This window comes from Dipodomys spectabilis, unplaced genomic scaffold (assembly GCF_019054845.1).
Source record: "Dipodomys spectabilis isolate Male_0828 unplaced genomic scaffold, ASM1905484v1 ptg000297l, whole genome shotgun sequence".
NCBI lineage: Eukaryota > Metazoa > Chordata > Mammalia > Rodentia > Heteromyidae > Dipodomys > Dipodomys spectabilis.
Genome location: NW_024870974.1, coordinates 2,969,867 through 2,991,893, shown reverse-complemented (window position 1 = coordinate 2,991,893; position 22,027 = coordinate 2,969,867). Strand labels below are relative to the sequence as shown.

General features: G+C 44.4%; 1 protein-coding gene across 4 annotated transcripts; it reads left to right on the top strand.

Moving 5' to 3' along the window:
• Positions 1–2,325: 2,325 nt before the first annotated feature.
• Positions 2,326–21,890, top strand: LOC122127256 (cytochrome P450 2U1). 4 transcript variants are annotated; one of them, XM_042701896.1, is made up of 6 exons: positions 2,326–2,836; positions 8,856–9,491; positions 11,846–12,007; positions 13,814–13,981; positions 15,101–15,298; positions 21,868–21,890. In XM_042701896.1, the coding sequence occupies exons 1-5, from the start codon at positions 2,344–2,346 to the stop codon at positions 15,274–15,276; spliced, it is 1,635 nt and encodes a 544-aa protein (XP_042557830.1). In that variant the 5' UTR covers positions 2,326–2,343; the 3' UTR covers positions 15,277–15,298; positions 21,868–21,890. The 4 variants fall into 4 exon arrangements, with proteins under 4 accessions (XP_042557830.1, XP_042557828.1, XP_042557829.1 ...); XM_042701894.1 differs by lacking the exon at positions 21,868–21,890 and adding an exon at positions 19,392–20,025; XM_042701895.1 differs by lacking the exon at positions 21,868–21,890 and adding an exon at positions 17,428–17,438.
• Positions 21,891–22,027: the final 137 nt, after the last annotated feature.

The following is a 22,027-nucleotide window of genomic DNA, read 5'->3' as shown; positions in this document are numbered from 1 at the left end:
GTGTTTAAAATAGGCTGGGACTGTGGCTCAGTGGTAGAGTGCTTACCTAGCATGAATGAAAACCTGGGTTCGAATCCTCAGTACCATATACACAGAAAAGCTATCAGTGGCTCTGTGGCTCAGGTAGAGTGCTAGCCTTGAGCACAGAGAGGCTCAGGGACAGTGCCCAGGCTCTGAGTTCAAGCCCCAGGACTGGCAAAAACAAACAAACAAACAAAAAAAACGCTACCTACAGTGTTAGCAAACATGATCTAGCTGCCATAATCAAGTACTACAGCCTGGTTGGGGGAAATTTCTGGAAGTTCTGGAGACTAGAAGTCAAAGATAAAAGTATGTGGAACTGGTTTCTTCAGGGCCTTCCTCCTAACTTGTCCTTGGTCCCTTCTGCTGAGCCTTTGTATCGTCTCCACGCTATCCTGTATGTCCTAGTCTCTTCTTACAAGGGGGCAGTACAAAGGGTTAGAACCTGCCTATCAAACTTTATTTTGACTTATCTCTGCAACTCTCTCCAAACGCAGCCAATTCTTGTGTAGTGGGGAGTTAGTTCTTCAGCATATGGGCAAGGAGACACAATTGGATCCATACTTCCTGTCTGCCTCCTTCACTGAGCTCTTTAAAAATATAGAGTATTTAGGGAAAGGACATAAGTGGAATCGTAATCTGCACAATACAAGACCACAGCTGTTAGACGTGTTAAATTGGACACATCTTCAACTATTTTAAAGTCACTGTAGGCTATTTGTGACTATTTTATAGTCACAAATGGCTCACAATTGTAATCCTAGTTTCTCAGGAGGCTGAGATCTAAGGATCATGATTCAACAACAGCCTGAGAAAAGTTTGTGAGACAATTATCTCCAATTAACAAGCTAAAAGCCAGAAATGGAAGTATAGCTCGAATGATAAGAGGGCCAGCCTTCAGTGAAAAAGCTAAGCCAGAGAACAAGGCCCTGAGTTCAAGTGTCAGTCACTGTGACTTGTAATCGCTAGTGAGAAAAGATGTTAGTGGTTACTGCTTTAGAGAGCAAGGGTTTGAAGAGAATGAGACGATATGCTGCGTGTTGACCATCATATCTGCCATAATTCCGCTATTTTTGTTTGTTTTGTTTTTTGTCAGTTGTAGGGCTTGAACTCAGGACCTGGGCACTGTCCTTGAGCCTCTTTGTGCTCAAGGCTAGCACTGTACCACTTGAGCCACAGCACCACAACAATTTAGAAATGTAAAAAAAAAAAGGTAATCTGACGGTGAATGGCTAAATTACAGAAGATGTGAGGTGAACTTGGAGACGAGAGAAGCTGAAACTCAAAACAAGTTAAGAAAAATATATTTTAAAAAACTATGGGAAGAGTGGGCTTTAAATTGGATATATTCTAGGGGACTTATTTCAAGAACAAAAAAAAAGCCAACAACAAAACAGATTATGGACTAAGTAGAGGGCTCACCATGCTTGATCACATCTTTCTGAGTACACTGTGGTAGCCAAAGTTTTAGCATATGAAGAAAGAAAAGGATAAAAAGCAATTGGTATTGGTTTAACACAAGGGCTTCACTTATAACTCAGAGGTAGAACAAATTGTACAGCAGGTGCAAGGCTCTAGATCTTATCACCAGCACCACAAAATACACTTCAAAAGAAAAGGTTTAACAGAAAAATTTATGGCAAATCTAAGAACCACAAAACATGGCTTGTAGAAGATAGAAAGGGAAGCACCTGGAATCATCATCAAAGTAAAGAACTTAAAGGCCATTATGGTGGCGAACTTTGTTTTCAAAGTATTATGCAATTCTTAGTTGATGTTGCAAACTCAGTGTTTCAGATTTCGCCTAAGGCTACTCATAATGTCATCTCTCCAATTGATTAATATATATTATAGTAATAGCTACTTAAATCTTCCTCCTCCAAATGCTTATCTGTTCCTGCTCAAGCAGATACCTATGCTTAGCCTTCAACTTTCCTGGACAACCTGCTAAGGGTTTCTGCCCTGGGCTGACGAAAGAAAATCGCTACTGTCAACCAGAGCCCTAGTGTTAAGGGCAGCCACGACAAACCCGAGCCAGGGAAAAGGGGTGCAACCTTGGGTACAAATCAGATGGTTTCGCGCTCCAGCCCCCACCGCGCTCCACTTCGCCCTCCCGGAGCCGACCGACTCTGTGTAGTAACAAAAGTATCCGCAGCTCGGCTGCGGCGCTGCTGATTGGAAGAGGCAGGGGACAACGCGTGGGCTCAGCCAATCAGAGGCGCTCCTGGCGCTCTGGTCCCTGCCCCTGACCTTCCAGCGCGCCGTCAGCTGCTGGCGGCCCCGGCGAACCGGCGTCTCCACGAGGCCGGGCGCGCACGGAGCATGTCCTCCCGGGGACAGCCGCAGTCCCCCGCCGCCGCCGACCCGACCTGGCCCGTGGGGCTTCTCCGAGCTGCCCCCGAGCTGCTGCTGCAGTTGGGCCCGAGCGGCGGCGCGCTGCTGCTGCTGTGCGGCCTGGTCGCGCTGCTGGGCTGGGGTTGGCTGCGATGGCACCGGGCGCGGGGCCTCCCTCCGGGGCCCACGCCCTGGCCCCTGGTGGGCAACTATGGGCCCGTGCTGCTGCCGCCCTTCTTCCGGCGAAACGGCTACGGCTGGCTGGCCGCCGGCGTGGACTCCAATGCTGCCTCGGGTCCCCAAGTGCTCCTGACCAAACTGACCCGCGTGTATGGCAACATCTTCAGCTTCTTCATCGGCCACTACCCGGTGGTGGTCCTCAACGACTTCCACAGCGTGCGCCAGGCGCTGGTGCAGCAGGCCGAGGTGTTCAGCGACCGCCCCAGGGTGCCGCTCATCTCCCTTGTCACCAAGGAGAAAGGTGAGCCAGGGGAGCCTTGGGTCGTGGTGGGCACGCGCGCGTGCGCGCACGCACCCCCACCCCACACCATTGGGGCTGCAGGTGCGCGCCTCACCCCTGCACCTGCGCGAAGGCGGGGGGGGGGGTGGTAGCTTGAAGATGCCACCCCAACACTGACTCAGGCCGGACTTTGAGACTCTTAAGAACCCCCCAGGGATTGAGGGACCATAATAAAGGGGGTAAGGCAGAGGACCTCGGGGTGTCATACATCAGATGTCTCTCCTCCCAGATAGGCCTCGCTCCTCAGTCTGTGATTCCCCCACAGTCTCTAAACATATAGGCCCTGTTAGAAAGAGGGAAGTGTGGGCTGGGAAGGTGGCTCAGTGGTAGAGCACTTGCCTGCATGCTTGAGGCCTTGGGTTCGATTCCTCAGCACCACATAAGAAAAAAGCTGGAAGTGGCGCTGTGGCTCAAGTGGTAGAGTGCTAGCCTTGAGCTGAAGAGCTGAGGGACAGCGCCCAGGCCCAGAGTTCAGGCCCCACGACCGGACCAAAAAAAGAAAGAAAGAAAGAAAGAGGGAAGTGTATTATGTACATCTGGTGAGTTTTGACCACAAGAGTTTAACAAGATATTTTTCCTCTTAAAGACAACAACATGCCTGATGATGGTGGCCCATGCCGGTACCTCCTACCTGCTCAAGGAGGATGCAGTCTGAGGATGGGGTTCAAAAACAGCTCGGGGACTGGGAAGATGGCTCAGTGGTGGAGCGCTTGCCTTGCATGCCTGAGGCCCTGGGTTCGATTCCTCAGCACCACATAAGCAAAAAGAAAAAAGCTGGAAGTGGCGCTGTTGTTCAAGTGGTAGAGCGCTAGCCTTGAGCTGAAGAGCTGAGGGACAGCGCCCAGGCCCAGAGTTCAGGCCCCATGACCGGACCCAAAAAAAAAAAAAAAACAGCTCGGGCAGGAAAACTAGTGAGACTCACCTCCAGTTAACTTCCAAAAAGCTGGAAGTGGAGCTGTGGCTCATGTGGTAGAGTGCTAGCCTTGAGCAGAAAAAGCTAAAGGACTTTAAAAAGGGGTAGGGGGGCTGGGAAGGTGGCTCAGTGGTACAGTGCTTGCCTTGCATGCATGAGGCCCTGGGTTCAATTCCTCAGCACCATATAAGCAGAAAAAGCCAGAAGTGGCACTATGACCCAAGTGGCAGAGTGCTAGCCTTGAGCTGAAGAGCTTAGAGACTGTGCCCAGGCCCAGCAGAGAAAAAAAAAAAAGCCCCAGGCTCTGAGTCTGAGTTCAAGTACAGAACTGGCTAAGTTCGTGGCTGAGTTCTTGGCTGGGGTGTAACTCTGTGGTAAGTTAAGCACCTGGCCTAGGAAATGAAAGCATCTGGGAGCAATCCTTGGTAGCATAAATAAAAAGATAGCTGGCACACAGTTTGAAGCCAGCCCTCGTAGGAAAGTTCCTGAAACTCATGTCTCCAATTAACCACCCAAAAGCAGGAAATGGAAGTGTGGCCTAAGTGATAGAGTTGCAGCTATGGATGAAAATCTAAAGGACAGCACCCAGGCCCTAAGTTCAAGACCCAGTACCTGTGTGCATGCGTGCGTGTGTGCATGTGTGTGTGTGTGTGTGTGTGTGTGTGTGTGTGTGTGTGTGAGCAAATCCCAACGAGGCACCCATAGCATTGTTACTGTTTATGAGAGCTGAAGTTGCACAATTTTGCAATTTGGAAAACATGCTGTCTGCTACCTGTGGAATACAACACTCCAGTTATTCACCCCACCCCCCTCCCACACACAGACACACAGGTTTTATCAGGTTTATCAGGCTTCCACTTTACCTTACTGGCTGGTAGTTCCAAAACTTCTTTGAGTTGCTCATACCCATTACATAAATGTCGTTAAGTGGCTTTATCTCAGGAAGCTTGGGCTCACTGCCTCTCCGGATAGGTTAGGTTTCCTTGTCAAATCAAATTTTGTTGCCCCTATGTTTCCCTCCATCAACTTAGAAAACCCAGGTTCTGTAACCTTGGGACTGAATATAGGCCATCAGCCCTGGAGGACCATTACTGTGCCATTACTGCCTGGCCCAGGTAAGGAGCTCATTAAGTGTCTTTGAAGTGAATTGGTATCTCCTGCCCTTAGAACAGGGAATGAAGAGACTTGGGCTTTTGGGATCAGGATAAAGCCAGAGTGACACTGTGCACAGAGATTTTAAACAAGGAGTAGTGATCAGAATACCTTCAATGTGCCACTGAAAAACAAGTGGAAATTTACACCTCACCCTCTCCATCCCATCCCATGTGTTGCCCCTGCTTCTACTTGGTTCTCTTCAGGTGTCCTGGCTGCCAAGAGAACCAGCCACTGGAGGCCAAAGGTATGCATGGCAGACAGCAATCTCGTGGGATGTTATCCCAAGTCTAAGGCAGGCACCGGCATGCTGCAACTGTGCCCTGTGTGTCTACAGCAAGGAGGCAGGCTGAAAGGCATGAGTTTGGACAGTGTTAGAGATAGGATGGAAGGGAGACTTAGGATTTCTTTATGATGCAAGACACATTCTGTAGAAACCACGTTTACCTACAGCTTCATGGATAGCACAGAACACCCTCATTTGTAATAGACTATATCACAACATTACTGCTGTGCAAATAAGTATTGCTCACTATAAACTAGATCTTACTTCATGATCCTTAACTCAAATACTGTGGGTTCTTGATTTGCTTTTCCCCATGACCCTTGGATTCCCACGAAAGACACTTTGCCTTTCACTAAAGCTCAGCTTTTCATTTACATTAAGGACAACCATTTTTATCATGTTCTGTGGCCTTCATTGGTTTTCGGGAGGCAAAATTTCATAAAATTAAGAGCAGGGAAATACTTAGAAGATCACACAATGACAACAACACAAGACCGACCAAGAGTTTCTTCTCTATTGAGCTGTGAGGTTGGGGGGAGGGGGGAGAATTTTACTTTTTTTGTTTCTGAAATGTTAATTTTTAAATTATTTTTTACTGTGCTTGGTCAAAACCTCTATGTTTTAATTCTGAAAATAAAGTTGGCTTACTGTTCACATTTTTAATTATAAACTATTTGAAATGGAAATTCCTGCTTGGTTGTGGATAGCTCGTCATTAAATTGCCCAGATCTTTAATCGTACCCTCATTAGAGAAGGCTCAGTTCCTTGCCTCATCTAAACCTGACTTCTCCCTGCAGATAAATTCAAGCTTTTCAAAACATCCATTTTGACTTTGTTCAAGTGTTTTATTTGTCTCAAGTGTGTTTTCACACACATCCTCTGCAAGTTGCGTCCATTCCAGTATCCTCCGTTCTGTGAGGTGCTCAGCTAGCCTGGTGCTTCCTGGCACCACTCTGTACCTTCTGTACAATCCAATGGCAATGGTGTGGGGGTAACCCAGCTCCTCCCAAGACAGAAGAATCTAGAGAACAAGGGTTGTGTTTCTTAAATCTTCTAGCCCATGGGATACTCTAAATGTTAGAAAACTGATCAAAAGAGGGCATTTTGCTATTCAAAGTCTTTCCTAAATACAAATACGTACTTTAAAAGATAATGCATGGAGTGTGTAGAGCAAGGATCTAAGAAGGGAAAAAACAAGCTTTTCGAGAAATTAGACAAAGCAGAGGTGTCATAGGTGATGCCATAAGTAATAAGAGGGTACTAAGAATTCATATCGATTTCTGAGGTTGGCTTGAAAGACAACATCTACTATGGGGGAAAAAGAAGAAAGCCCAGTAATGGTTACCTTCTGAGTGACTAAGGAAGGACTAAGGAAGAGTAACTGAACTCCAATTGCCTAGGAAATTGTTTATAGGGTTTTTTTAAGCAAGAGGCTCATCTGATTTCAGGAACATAAACATTATTCCTGTTCCTTCTTTGTCTTGACTTTACACACTGTAATTAGGAGGCGTTTGAATGAACACATACTTATCATCCACAATGAAATAAAGAGATGGCTACAGTCCTGCACCATCCATCTGACCATAGAGAGGGGGTTAGAGGTGGCAGATGACTGAATAGAGCAGAGAAAGGCTACCCCTCTAAGTCTGCTGGGGGGTATCCAAGAGTGTGAGAGAATAATGTGCTCACCCTGCACACCGCAGGAAGGCTCAGCAGTTGAAGGTTTCAGTGGTCAGAGGAGACAGGAATGAGCTGGAATCAGGAGTGGAGCTGGGTGCTGGAGGCTCACGGCTATAATCCTAGCTATTCAAGAGGTTGAGATCTAACGCCTGACTGGGCAAGAAAGACCATAAAACTCTTAATCTCCAACTAACCACCAGAAAACCAGATGTGGAGCTATAGATCAAAGTGGTAGAGTATTAGCCTTGAGTGCAGAAGCTTAGGCACAGTACCCAAGCCCTGAGTTCATGCCTCCTGACCGACAAAATAATAAAAAATGAAATAAGGGGTGGTGCAAAGTAGATATAAAATGTAGTTAAAGAAGTTCCTTAGGGCTGGGAAGGTGGCTCAGCGGTAGAGCGCTTGCCTTGCATGCCTGAGGCCCTGTGTTCGATTTCTCAGCACCACATAAGCAAAAAGAAAAAAGCCGGAAGTGGTGCTATGGTTCAAGTGGTAGAGCGCTAGCCTTGAGCTGAGGAGCTGAGGGACAATGCCCAAGCCCAGAGTTCAGGCCCCATGACTGGCAAAAAAAAAAAGAAGAAGAAGAAGTTCCTTAGACTACCCCAACTCCCAGAAAATAGAAACTAAATGCTCTGGAGAATAATGTCTTTTAGTGACCTCATGGCTAGGGATATGGGATGAGAACAGATAATGTCAAGGTGGCCATATGAAAAGCCTTCTGTACAAAGATGGAATTCTTGAAGGGTTCATTCTGAATTGACAAACTCTAAATACTGGCAGAAGAAAACAAGACAATGTATGTTTTGCCCTGGAGCTAGCCAAGAAAATACTTCTCAACCTTGCCCTACCCAGTTCTACCTCAACAGGTTACAATGCTCCTAGACTTTATGGCACAAGAACTGCCAGACTATATGGAAACATTGTTTTTAAGTTAGAAAATCAATCTATCAGTTTGTTAAAGCTTAAAAGGGTGACTTAAGAATTATTCTTTTCAGTGACTCAACTCTTCTGGTTTTTCCATTAGTATCTTTGTTTTGAAGTTGAAATTCTCATATCTCCTGAGTGCAAGTCAAACCCACCATATGAGTATTTGCATACTACCTCTAATTGAAAATTATTGAATACAAAAAGTAACCTTGAAAAAAAAAAAGATTTATTCTTGATGGCCAAACAAGTCCAATGACCGTGAAGAAGGAAGTTTTCAAATTCATCTATAAATCAATTGCAAGCCCTGTTAACATTTCAAAGGCTTTCTTATAGAGCATGACAAGCTAATATTAAAGGTTTATAAAAGAGTGAATAGCCCAGAATAATGCAAAATAGTTGTGAAGAAGAAAGTTTAAGGAGAGGAGGCTTTTCCTTTTAGACATTAAGACATTATGAAGACTAAATCATATAAAATAGCTAATTATACAAATGAGCTTTAGCAAGTGCTGGTAGCTCTCACTTGAAGTCTGGCTACTCAGGAGGCTGAGATCTGAGGATAGCAGTTTGAAGCTAGCCTGGGCAGGAAAGTCTGTGAGTCATCTCTAGTAAACTCAGAAAGCTAGATGTGGAGTTGTGGCTCACATGGTGGAGTGCTTGCCTAGCAAATGTGAAGCCCTGAGTTCAATTTCCAACACCACCAAAAAAGCACAAAAGGACATTTAAATGCACACTAATTTTGGGCACTGACACTTAACTGGTTTTCCTTGTACTGGAAGTCACTATTGATAATATAACTATACCAAATCCTCTTAATTTAGTTGAAGCTAATTTCTGTTATTAAACCTAAAGTATCTTCATAAGTAAACTTTCCTAACTGTTTTTTCATGACTGGTGGTCTTTACCTGAATAAATGCTTTTTACAAGAACCTTGAGAGTTGTGGCTGTGCCTCTTTGCTAATTGGGTGTATTCAGTGTGATCAGGCATTGTTCTCTCTCCACCCTTTCCCCATGTCCTTTGCCAGGGCTGGTGTTTGCACACTATGGTCCAGTCTGGAAACAGCAGAGAAAGTTCTCTCACTCAACTCTTCGTCATTTTGGTTTGGGGAAGCTTAGCTTGGAGCCCAAGATTATTGAGGAGTTCAAATACATAAAGGAGGAAATGCAGAAGTATGGAAAAGATCCCTTCAACCCTTTCCCCATTATCAACAGTGCTGTGTCTAATGTCATCTGTTCCTTGTGCTTTGGCCAACGCTTCGATTACACCAATGGGGAATTTAAGAAGATGCTTAGTTTTATGTCTCGGGGATTAGAAATTTGTCTGAACAAACAGCTCCTCCTGGTCAACATATGCCCCTGGCTTTATTACCTTCCCTTCGGACTATTTAAAGAAGTGAGACAAATTGAAAAGGATATAACCAGCTTCCTTAAAAAAATCATCAAAGATCATCGAGAGTCTCTGGACAATGAGACTCCTCAGGATTTCATAGACATGTACTTGCTCCAGGTGGAGGAGGAGAAGAAAAATAACAGCAACAGTAGTTTTAATGAAGACTACCTATTTTATATCATCAGCGATCTCTTCTTCGCTGGCACTGATACCACAACCAACTCTTTGCTTTGGTGCCTGCTGTACATGTCACTGAATCCTGATGTGCAAGGTAAGTAATTCATGTGATTTTCTGTGGGGGGGGGGGGTGGAAGTGGGGGGGGGTGGCATGCTCGTGTGCACGCCGGTACTAGGGCTTAAATTTCCCCTAGTAACTGTCCCTTACCTTTCCCACTCTACCATTTGAGCCACAACTCTACTTCCAGCTTTTAGTTCACTGGAGGTAAGAGTCTCATGGATTTTCCTGCTTGAACTGGATTTCAGCCTCATGTGTAGTTAGGATTAACAAGTTGAGCTACTGAGCCCAGCTCATCTGCTCTTTATTCATGGCAAGCCCAAATGATTTAAATCAGGAATAATCTGTAACCTCTGTAATCTATTGTCTCTAAGCTCCAATGCCTCGAGACTGGAAAACAAAATTAAATACTTGAAATTCACAGGAAGTTGGTAAGATGTTAGCAGTGAAAACTCAGTGTCTACATGGGAGAAGCTTGATCACCCTGATTTTCTCTCTATCTCATTCTGTGTGAAATCTTCAATGGTAGAAGAGTTGAAGCAGAATATTTTAGAGCTCACGGGAATTGTAATATTCACATGAACCCATTTATCTTGTTTCAAAAGTGGAGAATGGAGGCCCACGCAGCTAGTTTTACTATGTCAATTCCAATAGATAGTGAATGTCACTGGTGTTAAATAATGGATAAATAAGAGGGAATAGTCATTCCTGTTGCTGCTATAATGAATTATTACAAACATAATCCAAACCACACAGATTTGTGGTCTCATAGTCCTATACATTAAAGAGTCTGACACATGCCTCGTTGGATGAAAAATCAAAATGCTGGCAGGGTTTGGTCCCTTTCAGGAGACCCAAGAGAATTCATTTCCTGGCTCTTTCCCGCCTCTTTGGCTTGTGACTCCCTTCCTCCAATGTCAGAGAGAACAGTCCTGGATCTAGCCATGCTTCTGTACTGTCATCTCTCTCTCAATTGGGAAAGGTTTCCTGATTTTAAAGTCATGAACAGGCATGCGTCCCTTCACCATGCAGATGTGCTCTGAGAAATGTGTTGTCAGGTGACTTCATTATTGTGTGGACATCACAGAGTGTGCTTTGACTAAGATGACCACAGCCTCACTATAAACCACAGAGCATGACTCTCATGTATGTGCTCTGTTGTTGGCTGCAGCATCATTAGGCAGCCCACGACTGCAAAACAGATCATCCAGCGCATTCTCCCCATCTCTTGGTCCTTCTTTGAATTAGACCAGCATAGCCCTTTACCATGTGCTATGGAGACTTCCAAAGAATCATGGGCTAGAAGTTTGGTTCTCAGTGTGGTAGTGGAGGTGAAGTGGTTGATCTTTAAGAGGAGGCACAAGGTAGAGAAAGGTATCTCTACAGTGTTGTAGAGGATTCATGTTCTTAGAGGACCCCGGTTAGTTCCCACAATAGTGCGTTGTTATACAGAGAGCAAGCTGGGCCTATGCATCCTTCTGGCTTCCTGCTTGTGCTGTAATTGCCCGTTCCCACATGCATGCTGTGATCTGGCCAGAAGGGCCTTTGCCAGAGGATATTCAAATGCAGCTGCCTGGCTTCTTACTTTCAACCTCCAAAACTCTGAGCTGAACAGACCTCCTTCCTTTGTAACATATCCAACCACCTGCCATTTTCTTGAGGCAACGGAAAACGGAGTAGGAGACACCAGGTGAAGTGCCTTATTTACAATGTAGTAGGAGATTAAGGTGTGGACATTTTGAAGGGAACACTATTCTTCTTACTACAGACACAATTGGGCCTGCCTATAATAACTTACCGAGTTACAAATTAACCCAACCTTTAGCATCTTTTCAAATAAAACCATTATTAGCTCATATAGTTTCAAGAATCCAGGAGTGGCTTAACTTTGACAATTCTACTCTTGGACTTCTCATGAACTTGCAGCTTAGAGGTTGGCTGAGCCGCAGTCATTTATGGACAAGACTTCAGGATCTACCTCCAAGCTAGCTAGCCACATGACTACTGGCCCAAGGCCCCAATTCTTTACCTCTCTGACCTTCAAGAGGAGGCACAAAGTAGAACAAGGTAGCTGAGTCACACTGTAGAGGATTCATGTAGTACTCAGAGGATCCCAGTTAGTTCCCACAATAGCAGGTTGTTATAAGAAGAGCAAGCTTGGCCTTCTACTAGCCTGCTTCCAAGTCCCAGTATGGCTTAGCAACCCCTTCCTCTGTACCAGGCGTGCCCGACCAGTGCTGCAGTTCTCTGAGGCTGAATGAGGCTGTGCCAGGCTGCTACATCCTACCTATCCTTTTCATGGAAATGGTCAAGGGAAGTGGGTATAAGGTACATGTTCAACTCCAGCTTCTGGTTTATCTTTTTTTGTTGTTTGTTTGTTTTCCGCACAGAGAAGGTTCATGAAGAAATTGAAAGGGTCATTGGTAGTGACCGAGCCCCCTCCCTCACCGACAAGACCCACATGCCCTACACTGAAGCCACCATCATGGAGGTGCAGAGGCTGACCGTGGTGGTGCCTCTCGCCATTCCTCACATGACCTCAGAGAAAACAGGCAAGTCTCCCTGCTCTGGAGGTGCCCCCAGTCCGTGCAGCTAAGCAGAGGCTATGGCAGCCATTGAGTTAACACTGTCCTACATAGTGAAATGACCGGTGAATGCTTCCTCTCTCTCTCTCTCTCTCTCTTTTGTCAATCATGGGGCTTGAACTCTGGGCCTGGGCCCTATCTCTGAGCTCTTCAGCTCAAAGCGAGTGCTCTACCTTGAGCCACAGTGCCACTTCCAGTTTTCTAGTGATGAATTGGAGAGTCCCACGGACTTTCCTGCCCAGGCTGTTTGAACTGCAATCCTCAGATCTCAGCTTCCTGAGAAGCTAGGATTACAGGTGTGAGCCACTGACGCCTGGCTGAATGCTTGCACTCTTTTGTAGTGGGGCTAGCATTCAAGCACTACGTTTTATTGATAGCTCTCTGGACTCCACAAGCATCCATGCTTAGACCAGCAAAACAATGCCATGACTTAGATGAGCTGTGATGACAGAAAAACAACAACAACAATAAAAAAAAAAAACACTACAGGATTCGCTAAGTTGCCCCGTGTCCTCTTCGTGGAAGTCAGGAGAGCTAGTCTAATTGTGGAATGTTTAGCAGGAAATGATCTTAGTTCAATTTGTAAAAATCTATAACCACACATGAATTCACAATTTTAGAAGGAGCCTGTCTGAGTTTTAGAGGTATCCCTGTCCATCTCTCCCTTACAGTGGGACATACTCAAGTGGTCATGTCTACAGTGTCTTTTAAGCATCGTTACTAAGAAGAAATTTACTTTGTACCAGATGTGGTACAGATGTCCAATCCAAGCTCTCAGGAAGCTGAGGCAGGAGGACCTCAATTTTGAGGGCAGTCTGGGGTACAGAAGATTCTCTCTCTCTCTCTCTCTCTCTCTCTCTCTCTCTCTTTCTCACACACACACACACACACACACACACACACACACACACACTTGTAATTTACCCGTTTTAGAGATTTCTGTAATCCTCTTATCTCAGTTTACCTTCTCATCCTATTGTTGTATACACAGAAAACTCTGTGAACCGTTTTATACAAATCATAGGAATTTATAATTCTTAGGAAAAGTTTATCTGGAATGTCCTATTTCTTTTTTTATATTAATAAGTTTTTTTAATTGTGAAAATACAATACAGAGGGGTTACAATTACATGAGCAAGGTAATGAGTGCATTTCTTATCAAGCATTGTTGCCTCCTCCTTTGTTTCCCCTTCCCATCCCTGCCCTCCCATGTTCCCCTCCGGGCCCGCGCCCCCCCCCCCCCCCCGCCCCGTCCTTTTATTTCTTAGTGTTTCTTTTATTTAAAAATTATTATCCTTACATTGTTGTATAAGTGGGTTTCAAATAAACATGTCCGTTTATGAACACTATACATCTTGATCAATGTCACCCCTTACCCCTTTCATCATTCTCCTCTGTCTCTCCCAACCGCCCCCCACAACTCCCTCAATTTTTCCAAGTTCCATTTTCACATATATACATCGAATTTTATGACTGCATTTCGTGTTGTCTCTTAATTGTAATGTTATTATGATTTGACTGGATTCATTAAATCAGTATTTATCAGAGCACCTTCCCTGCCCTGTGTCTGGATTCTGCCACTAGACAGGCTAGTCCTGACAGATCTTGTCCCTGACTTCAGGGACCCCAGAGTTTAGTCTTAGCCAATTAAAATACTGAATAAGTAACTACATGTTTGTTCTTCCAAATAGTAATGTTTAGGGAGAACTCTTAAGCATGTGGAATGATGCTGTGTTTTTGCTTCTCATTTGTTTGTTTCTTTGTCTGTTGTAGTACTCCAAGGGTATACCATTCCTAAAGGCACAATGGTTTTACCTAACTTGTGGTCGATACACAGAGATCCAGCCATTTGGGAGAAACCAGATGATTTCTATCCTAATCGCTTTCTGGATGACCAAGGACAACTTATAAAAAAAGAAACCTTTATTCCTTTTGGCATAGGTTGGTTAAACCTTTGTGTGTGGCAGTGTGGGGGGCGGTATTTTTTTAATGGCATCATTTTTTAAATGAAGCAGAATTAGAGGTTGGGGCGTAGTTCAGTGGCAGAGTGCTTGCCTCACATGCATGAGGCCCTGGGTTTGATCCCCAGCAGTACAAAACCTACATTGGTAAAATCTCATCTTTATGACTAGAGATTTTCCTTTCCACATAGCCTAGGTTCCAATTGGGCCCCAGAGAACTAGAGTTAAGAACAATTTCTGGAATTGCACAAGGGTGGCTCATACCTGTAATCCTAGCCACCCAGGAGGTTGAGATCTAAGGATTGAGATTCAAGGCCAGCCCAGGAAAGAAAGTCTGTAAGACTCTTACCTCCAGTAAACTACCAGAAAGGCCAGAAGTGGAGCTATGGCTCAAGAGTACTATACTCAAGCAAAAGAAGCTGAAAGATAGTGCCTAGGTCCTGCATTCAAGCCCAGGACTGACAAAAAGAATACTTTCTGATCATCTGCTAGGCTGGTAAGAAAGGTTCTCTGATCATGATATCCTTACATTAGGACACATGAAATTTTTTCTGGCGAAGCTCCAGAGGCCCTGAGCTAACTTTTAGTCCTAAGTGACTGAAAAGGAGTAAGTAGTCATGACATGATTGCTGATTTTTAGTTCCTGGGTAGGTGAGGACAGGCTTTTAAAGTTGGCATAAAAAATGTGTAAAAATTCTCATGGACATATATTGTAAGAGACTCTGTATTTTTTAAAGGAATATTCAAGTTAGATATTTCATGTAAATGTATTCTTTTTTTTTTTTTTTTTTTGTCAGTCGTGGTTCTTGAACTCTGGGCCTGGGCGCTGTCCATCAGCTCTTCAGCTGAAGGCTAGCACTCTACCACTTGAGCCACAGTGCCACTTCTCATTTTCTGAGTGGTTTGTTGGAGATAAGAGTCTCATAGACTTTCTTACCCGGGCTGGCTTTGAACCACGATCCTCAGATCTCAGCTTCCTCAGTAGCTAGGATTACAGGTGTGAACCACTGGCGCCCAGCTTAAATGTGTTCATTTTTGAAGTAGATAAAGGAATGATACTGTAACATTTCCTTTTTATTTTTTCCTATCTCACTTTCAGGCAAGCGGGTATGTATGGGAGAACAACTGGCAAAGATGGAATTATTCCTGATGTTTGTAAGCCTGATGCAGAGTTTCACTTTTGCTTTAGCTGAGGGTTCCAAGCCCACCTTGACGGGAAGATTTGGTCTAACTTTAGCCCCACATCCTTTTAATATAACCATCTCAAAGAGATGAAGAGCACCTCCAAGAAAAGAAGGTAAATCGGCTAAATAAATGTCCTTCTAAGCAGATGCTTCTGACTGCCAGTGACCGTGGGTGTGACACCTCAGCCCATCCAAGGTTGGCTGATGATGGCAAGTGGGAAGAACAAAGATAGAGCGAGTGTGCATGTGGGAGGCTCCCCAAAGAGACAGCTCAGCTACGCAAGGCATGCACGTGAGGGATGTGGCACTCTCCAGGAAGCAGGAGCTCTGCATTTAGTTGCAGTGGTTCCCCCCAAGGGGCAGGCCTTCTGTCCTCTCAGAGACTCTGTCATCCTGTGGTAAAATGGGGGTGTGGAAACTTGCCTTCTCCTTCTCTCTTCAGCACTGAGGAAGGGCAGGTGCCTTAAAACATCCTAATGTTATCAAAAAATCAGAAGCAGGAGATCATCTGGCTCTGGTTGTGTGTGTGTGTGTATGTATGTATGTATACAGGACTAGGGCTTCAACTCAAGACTTCACACGTTTATTTAACTTTTTCACTCAAGGCTGGCATTCTATCACTAATGCCACAGCTGCACTTCTAGCCAGCAGGTGAACCAGGTGTTAGTGGCTTAAGCCTATAAGCCTAGCTACTTAGGAGGCTGAGATCTCAGGATCACTGCTCAAAGCCAGCCTGGGCTGAAAAGTCCCCATAAGACTCTTATCTCCAATTAACCACCAGAAAAATTGGAGGTGGAGCTTTGGCTCAATATGGTAGAGCACTAGCCTTGAGCAAAAGAGCTCAGGGATAGTGGCCAGGCCCCAAATTCAAGCCTCACAACTGACAATTAATTAGTAAAAGCAGGCAGTTTGTTTGGTAATGTCACTTTAATACAGTTTTTAAAAAGTGGATAGATATCATTTAAAGCTTTTTCTTTGTGCTGGTACTGGGGCTTGAACTCAGGGAATGGGCACTGTCTCTTAAGGTTCATGCTCAAGGTTGGCACTTTACCATTTGAGCCACAGTTCATGTTTAACCTTTTGCTGGGTAATTAGAAGTAATAATCTCATGGATTTTCTTGCCTGGGCTGACTTTGAACCTCAGTCCTCAGATCTCAGCCTCCTGAGTAGCTAGGATTACAGGTATGAGCCAACAGCGCCTCACTAAAGCGATCATTTTAAAGAAATGTAGAATGGTGCCTTAGCTGTTTAAGCATAACATGGAATGTAAGCTTCTAGCAGCTGCAAATCAGGCCTTGGACTCACTTGCATAAGGGAGGAAGGGCCTACTGCTGTTGCTCCTGATAGAGGAGACAAACAGGGTAAGGAAAGATCCAGTGGTTTTTGAGAATTATTGAAAAGGGGAAGCACAGAACTTGAACACTTTGAAGAGAAGGATCTCCTATGACTCACTGAGCTTGCTGTTTTACACACCTCACAGACACCATATCTCTCTACTTCTGATTTCCTTCTCTGTCATCACACCTGGGCAGTTAACTATTCTTAGCCCATGATGGCACTCCAGGTCAGTTCTGAATGTGACACTACATTTCTTCTTATTTTTTGGATTGGGCACATTCCTAGGCAGAAGGTGGAAGGAGAGAGAATAACTGCTTAGTAAAATACTAAGGAAAAAGAAAAAGGATGAAATATCATGGGATCAAGTATTGATTTGTTTTTGACCCTGCATTCTTTTCTGATCAAGGCTGACATTCTACCACATGAGGCACAGCTCCACTTCTAGCTTTTCAGTGATTAATTGGAAATGAGAATCTCATGGACTTTTCTGCCTGGGCTGGCTTTGAACCACAATCCTCAGATCTCAGTCTCCTAAATAACTCTGATTACAAGCATAAGCCACCAATGCTACTCTAAGGTTGCCTGTAGCTCTATCTTCTCTTTTTCCTGCATGAAGAAGAGAATAGAAACTTCTGGAATTCACTGGGTTATTGGCTACTCCTCTTTTTCTGATGCCCCCTGTCATGTAAGTAAATCTGTAGCTTTCTCTCCTGTTAACCTGTCAATTGCCCGTTTATTCTAGCAGACCTAAAATCTCAAAACCTTCAGGAGAGAATGTTGAGATTACCTCTGCCCCCTACACCCTTCCCTTCTCAGCTCACGAAAGCAGTTTTTAATACCTCAACCTTTTTTTATTTTTTCCTGTGGATGAGACCCATGAGCTTTTCCCATAAGATACCCAAAGGTTACTTCAGGGTAGACTTCCACCCTATACCTGTCTCAAGTGGCCTTTTCTGACAATTACTTGTTCTTATCACCAGTTTATTTCCTTGTGAGCTCTCATCCCTCACTGTTTATTGAGACTCTGTGTCTACCTTCTTTCCCACCTCCAGCCCAAAAGGAAACAAGGGATTGGCTGTGTCTCATCTCTCACCAGATCAGGGACCTCGCACAGAGCAGGAGTTCAGGGAATTTGCTGCATGAATGAAGTATTAATTGGGTGTGTGTGCAGGAAGGTGATTGGTATTGTGGCTAGAAAGGGGAAAAACTATTTTTCTGCCTCCTGCCTCACTGATTGACTGTCACCATAGAGTATGAATTTCAGTAGGAATATCTGTTGTGATAGAAGGGTATCCAAGAAATCAAATCTGCTTCACTATTCCATGGTGGTTTTAGAAACCAAATTCATTCAAGTGGGCTATTTGTTCAAGTGCTTAAACTTATGGAGCGATTACCATTATTTTAAATATATTTGGGCTGAGAATGAGGCTTAGTGATAGAGTGCTTGCCTAGCATGCATGAAGCCCTGGGTTTGATTCCTCAGTACCACATACACAGAACAAGCCAGAAGTGGTGCTGTGGCTTAAGTGATAGAATGCTAGCCTTGAGCAAAAGAAGCTCAGGGACAGTGCCCAGGTCCAGAGTTCAAGCCCCAGGACTGGCAAAAGTAAAAATAAATAAATTCACATTAAACATGAAGATTTGAGGGCTTATCATCTTTAATGAAAGGATAGGTTCATTAAACAACCACAGATTTTGTTTATTTGGTCAAGGATTCCATGACCAAGAATCTTTGGTTCAGTCACAGGCAACGTTATCAACAGAACAATCTAGATACTTCATACATCACAAAATAGTTGCAGGACTTAGCAGATCCTAGAAAGAAAATTTTTATAAGGAATTCTTGATAAATGTCTTTGAAATAACCTTGTTATTTTTTACTATTAACGTCTGGTATTAAAACATCCAGAGTAAGTGACTTGGAGCCTCCATTGAGAATTTGGATCTTCATATTCTTTTTGCGTATGTGGGCCAGTACTGGGGCTTGAACTCAGGTCCTGGGTGCTGTCCCTGAGCTCTTTTGCTCAAGTCTAGCAATCTACCACTTGAGCCATTGCTTCACTTCTTGGGTTTTGTGATTCATTGGAGAGGAGTCTTACTGACTTTCCTGCCTGGTCTGTCTTTGAACTTCAATCCTCAGATCTTAGCCTTCTGAGTAGCTAGAATTATGGGCACGAGTCACCGGCACCCTGCATATCTTCCTGTTCTTTAAGGACATAAACTAATCTATGATTTCAGTGGAATTTTAAATTTAGGGTTTTTTTTTACTTTGAGGGGAGTGTGTGTGTGCACACGCATGTGCATGCACAGGTCCTGGGGCTTGAACTCAGGGTCTGGGCATTTGTCTCTGAGCTTTCTTACTCAAAGTTAGCATTCTACTACTTGAGCCACAGCTCCACTTCTGTTTTTTTGGTAGCTAGTTGGAGATAAGAGTCTCACAAACTTTCTTGCCCAGTTTGGCTTTAAACTGAGATCCTCAGCTCTCCCCCCTCCTGAGTAGCTAGGATTACAGGCATGAGCCTCCAGTACCCAGCTAGGGACTCTTTAAATAAGCAAGTCAGTGTCTGTAATGGAACTATACTTGGTCATCATGATATGCATAATAGCTCTCCAGCTTGTTGAAATCCCCAAAGCTTGGTTTGACGCCCTTTAAGATAGTGTGTCCTGGCTCCCCATTGTGGGACCTGAATCCAGTTCTGTTATATTACAAGTATTCCGTTTTCCAAGTTGCCCAGATGTGCCTCCCAGAACACAAGAACCTCTGTCCTCATTCACCTACTAGTCTCATTAGGCTCTGAGCTCATGTTATGTAAAGAGGCATGCTTGCGTTTTTCTTTACATATAACTCTTATCTGATTGGATTTTCAGGAAATGAATTACACTGGTATATAGCCAGCCAGTACTCAAATCAAGAATGACCATAATCACAGACCATGAAACCTGTGGTGCCACACTCTCTAGTTTCTGAAGCTCCAGTGGGGAAGATTCTTAACCAGAAATCTCAAGCTGGTTGTAGAAAAGAAAACACTGAGAGATGTTAATAGCAAATTAATATCAAGTTAATATCAGTGAAGGTTGGGTTCCTGTGTCCAAGTTCAAACCAAAGATGTAAATTCTGTGCACTGAACATGAACATCCTGTGATTATTTACAATAACCAGAATTAATTTTGCAGCACACACTTGCTTGTACATTTTGGCCTCTGCTGTTGTACCAGCCATAGCTCGATTTTCAGCCATAGGAAATTTTTTTTAATTGCTCAATAAAATGAGACGACACAGCCTTAAGCTCTCACTCATTCTTCAGAGAGCTAGGAATCATTAATTTCCCACAAATTGAAGGAAGATTCCAATTTACTCATTGTCTCTATCGCCATTCATACTTTTGGATGTTAGGAAATCTGAGCTGGATCTAGAGCCCATGGCCCTTTCTGTCAACAAATAATGTTTCTTTGATTGCAATTATCCATAAATGGGACAAAAAATAAAAGCAGTGAATACTTACTCTGTTCCTGTGCGGTCTTTTTCTCTTTTGCCAGAGTTGCCTACTTTCTCTGAGATGGTTCAGTGACCAAAGTCATACTTGCCAGTGCTAAACTCTGCAGAGAGAAATGAAGTCCAACCACTAGAATAAGATGAAGGTAAAAATGAGAGACCTCACCATTTGTGATCAGGCTTCCTGATCACAGAGGACAATGATCCTATTCTAACTGTCCTGTGACTGATAATAGGAAGGAGGAGCCACAGTGGCTCTCCTGTTTCAGAAGACTATAAACAAAATGAAATTCTCATTATCAAATAGCTGGAAAGTTATTTGTTAGACCATTTCTTTTGACAGATGAAGATATTAGAGCCCAGGAGGGTGTTCAAAGAAAGTCATGTAGCACACTGGTGACTTCTCCAGGACTCTCCAATTTCCCCTTCCCTCCCCTCCCCTTCTTTCCTACCTTCCCTCCCTCCCAACTCTCCTTCCTCCCCACTCTTTCTACCCTTCTCCCCTCCCTCCCTTCTTTCCTTCCTCCTCTTCTCCCTTCCCATTTCCTTGTTTTGAGGTAAAGTCTTACTGTTTAGCCCATGTTCACCTGAAACTCATGATCTTTCTGCCTCTTTTCCTTCCATCTTTACATACTGCTAAGTGACCTGAGATTTGAAAATCTCTAGGAAATACTGCAGTGGTGATACAGACTGACTGTGTCCCCTCAGATTCATATGCTGAAACCCAATGTGAGAATATTTGGAGGTGGGCTTTTGAGAGGTGATTAGGTAATGAAGATAGTCGCTTACAAATGGAATTCATACCTATGGAAGAGACCCTACAAAGTTCAATTGCTCCTACCAACGTGAGGTTACAATGAAAAGGAGCAATCTATGGGACAGTGAACAGGCCATCATTAAACACTGAGTCTGTTAGTATCTGGAGTTGGGACTTCTGTGCCTCCAGAACTGTGGGAAATAATTTCTTATAAGACACTCAATTTATAGTGCTTTGTTATAGCAGCTTAAATGAGCCAAGGTAAGTGCTTAATCCTTTTTTCCTAAGGAAAAGAAAAATCTGAGAATGTACCCTACTTAGACATCCTAGTGTATATTACACACATATCTTTTTAAATTTTTTATATGCCAGTCTCAGGATCTGAGCTCTGCCCCTGAACTTTTTTTGCTAACTTAAGCACTCTACTATTTGAGCCACAGCTTCATTTCTGGCTTTTTTGGGGTAGCTAATTGGAGATAGAGTCTCACACGCTTTACTTCCCTGGGCTGGTTTTGAACCCTGATCTCCAGATCAGTAGTCAGGATTACAGGCATGATTTAAATTTATAATTTTTTTTCTTTTGGTCGGCCGTGGGGCTTGAACTCTGGGCCTGGGGGCTGTCCCTCAGCTCTTCAGCTCAAGGCTAGCGCTCTACCACTTGAGCCACTGAGCCACTCCCGGTGGTTGATTGGAAATAAGAGTTTCACAGCCTTTTCTGCCCGGGCTGGCTTTGAACCAGGATCCTCAGATCTCAGCTTCCTGAGTAGCTAGGATTACAGGCGTGAGCCAAAGGCGCCCGGCTTCAATGGAAAAAAATTTTTATGTTACTAAGATACAGCAAATACAAAGTATTCACATAAGATTGGCCAAGTCTCCCAATGATGAGAGATTCCTTTGCTACTGTCTAGTATGATCAGTTTCTCCCCAAAGTGTACTCTCTGAAGCTATCCACGAGTTCACTGCCTTGCCCCCAATGCAGTGTTGAAACAGGTACAGCAAGGTCAGGTCTCCCCGCCTGATCTCTGCGTTGGAGCGCACGGTCTTTGACTTTCGTTCGGCGCGATCGCAGCTAAATTTCCTTCCTCTGAGCGCAGAACAGGGCGCCACGACCCCCACGTGGGCCCCACGGACCCAGCAAATCCTCCTCCCAGCCCGGGAGCGGTGGGCGGGGCCGACCTCGAACCCCCGCCCCTCTCGGTGACGTCACGGCCCGCGGAGGCTCCGCCCCCAGAGGTCGCTCGCCGCGGGGTGCCC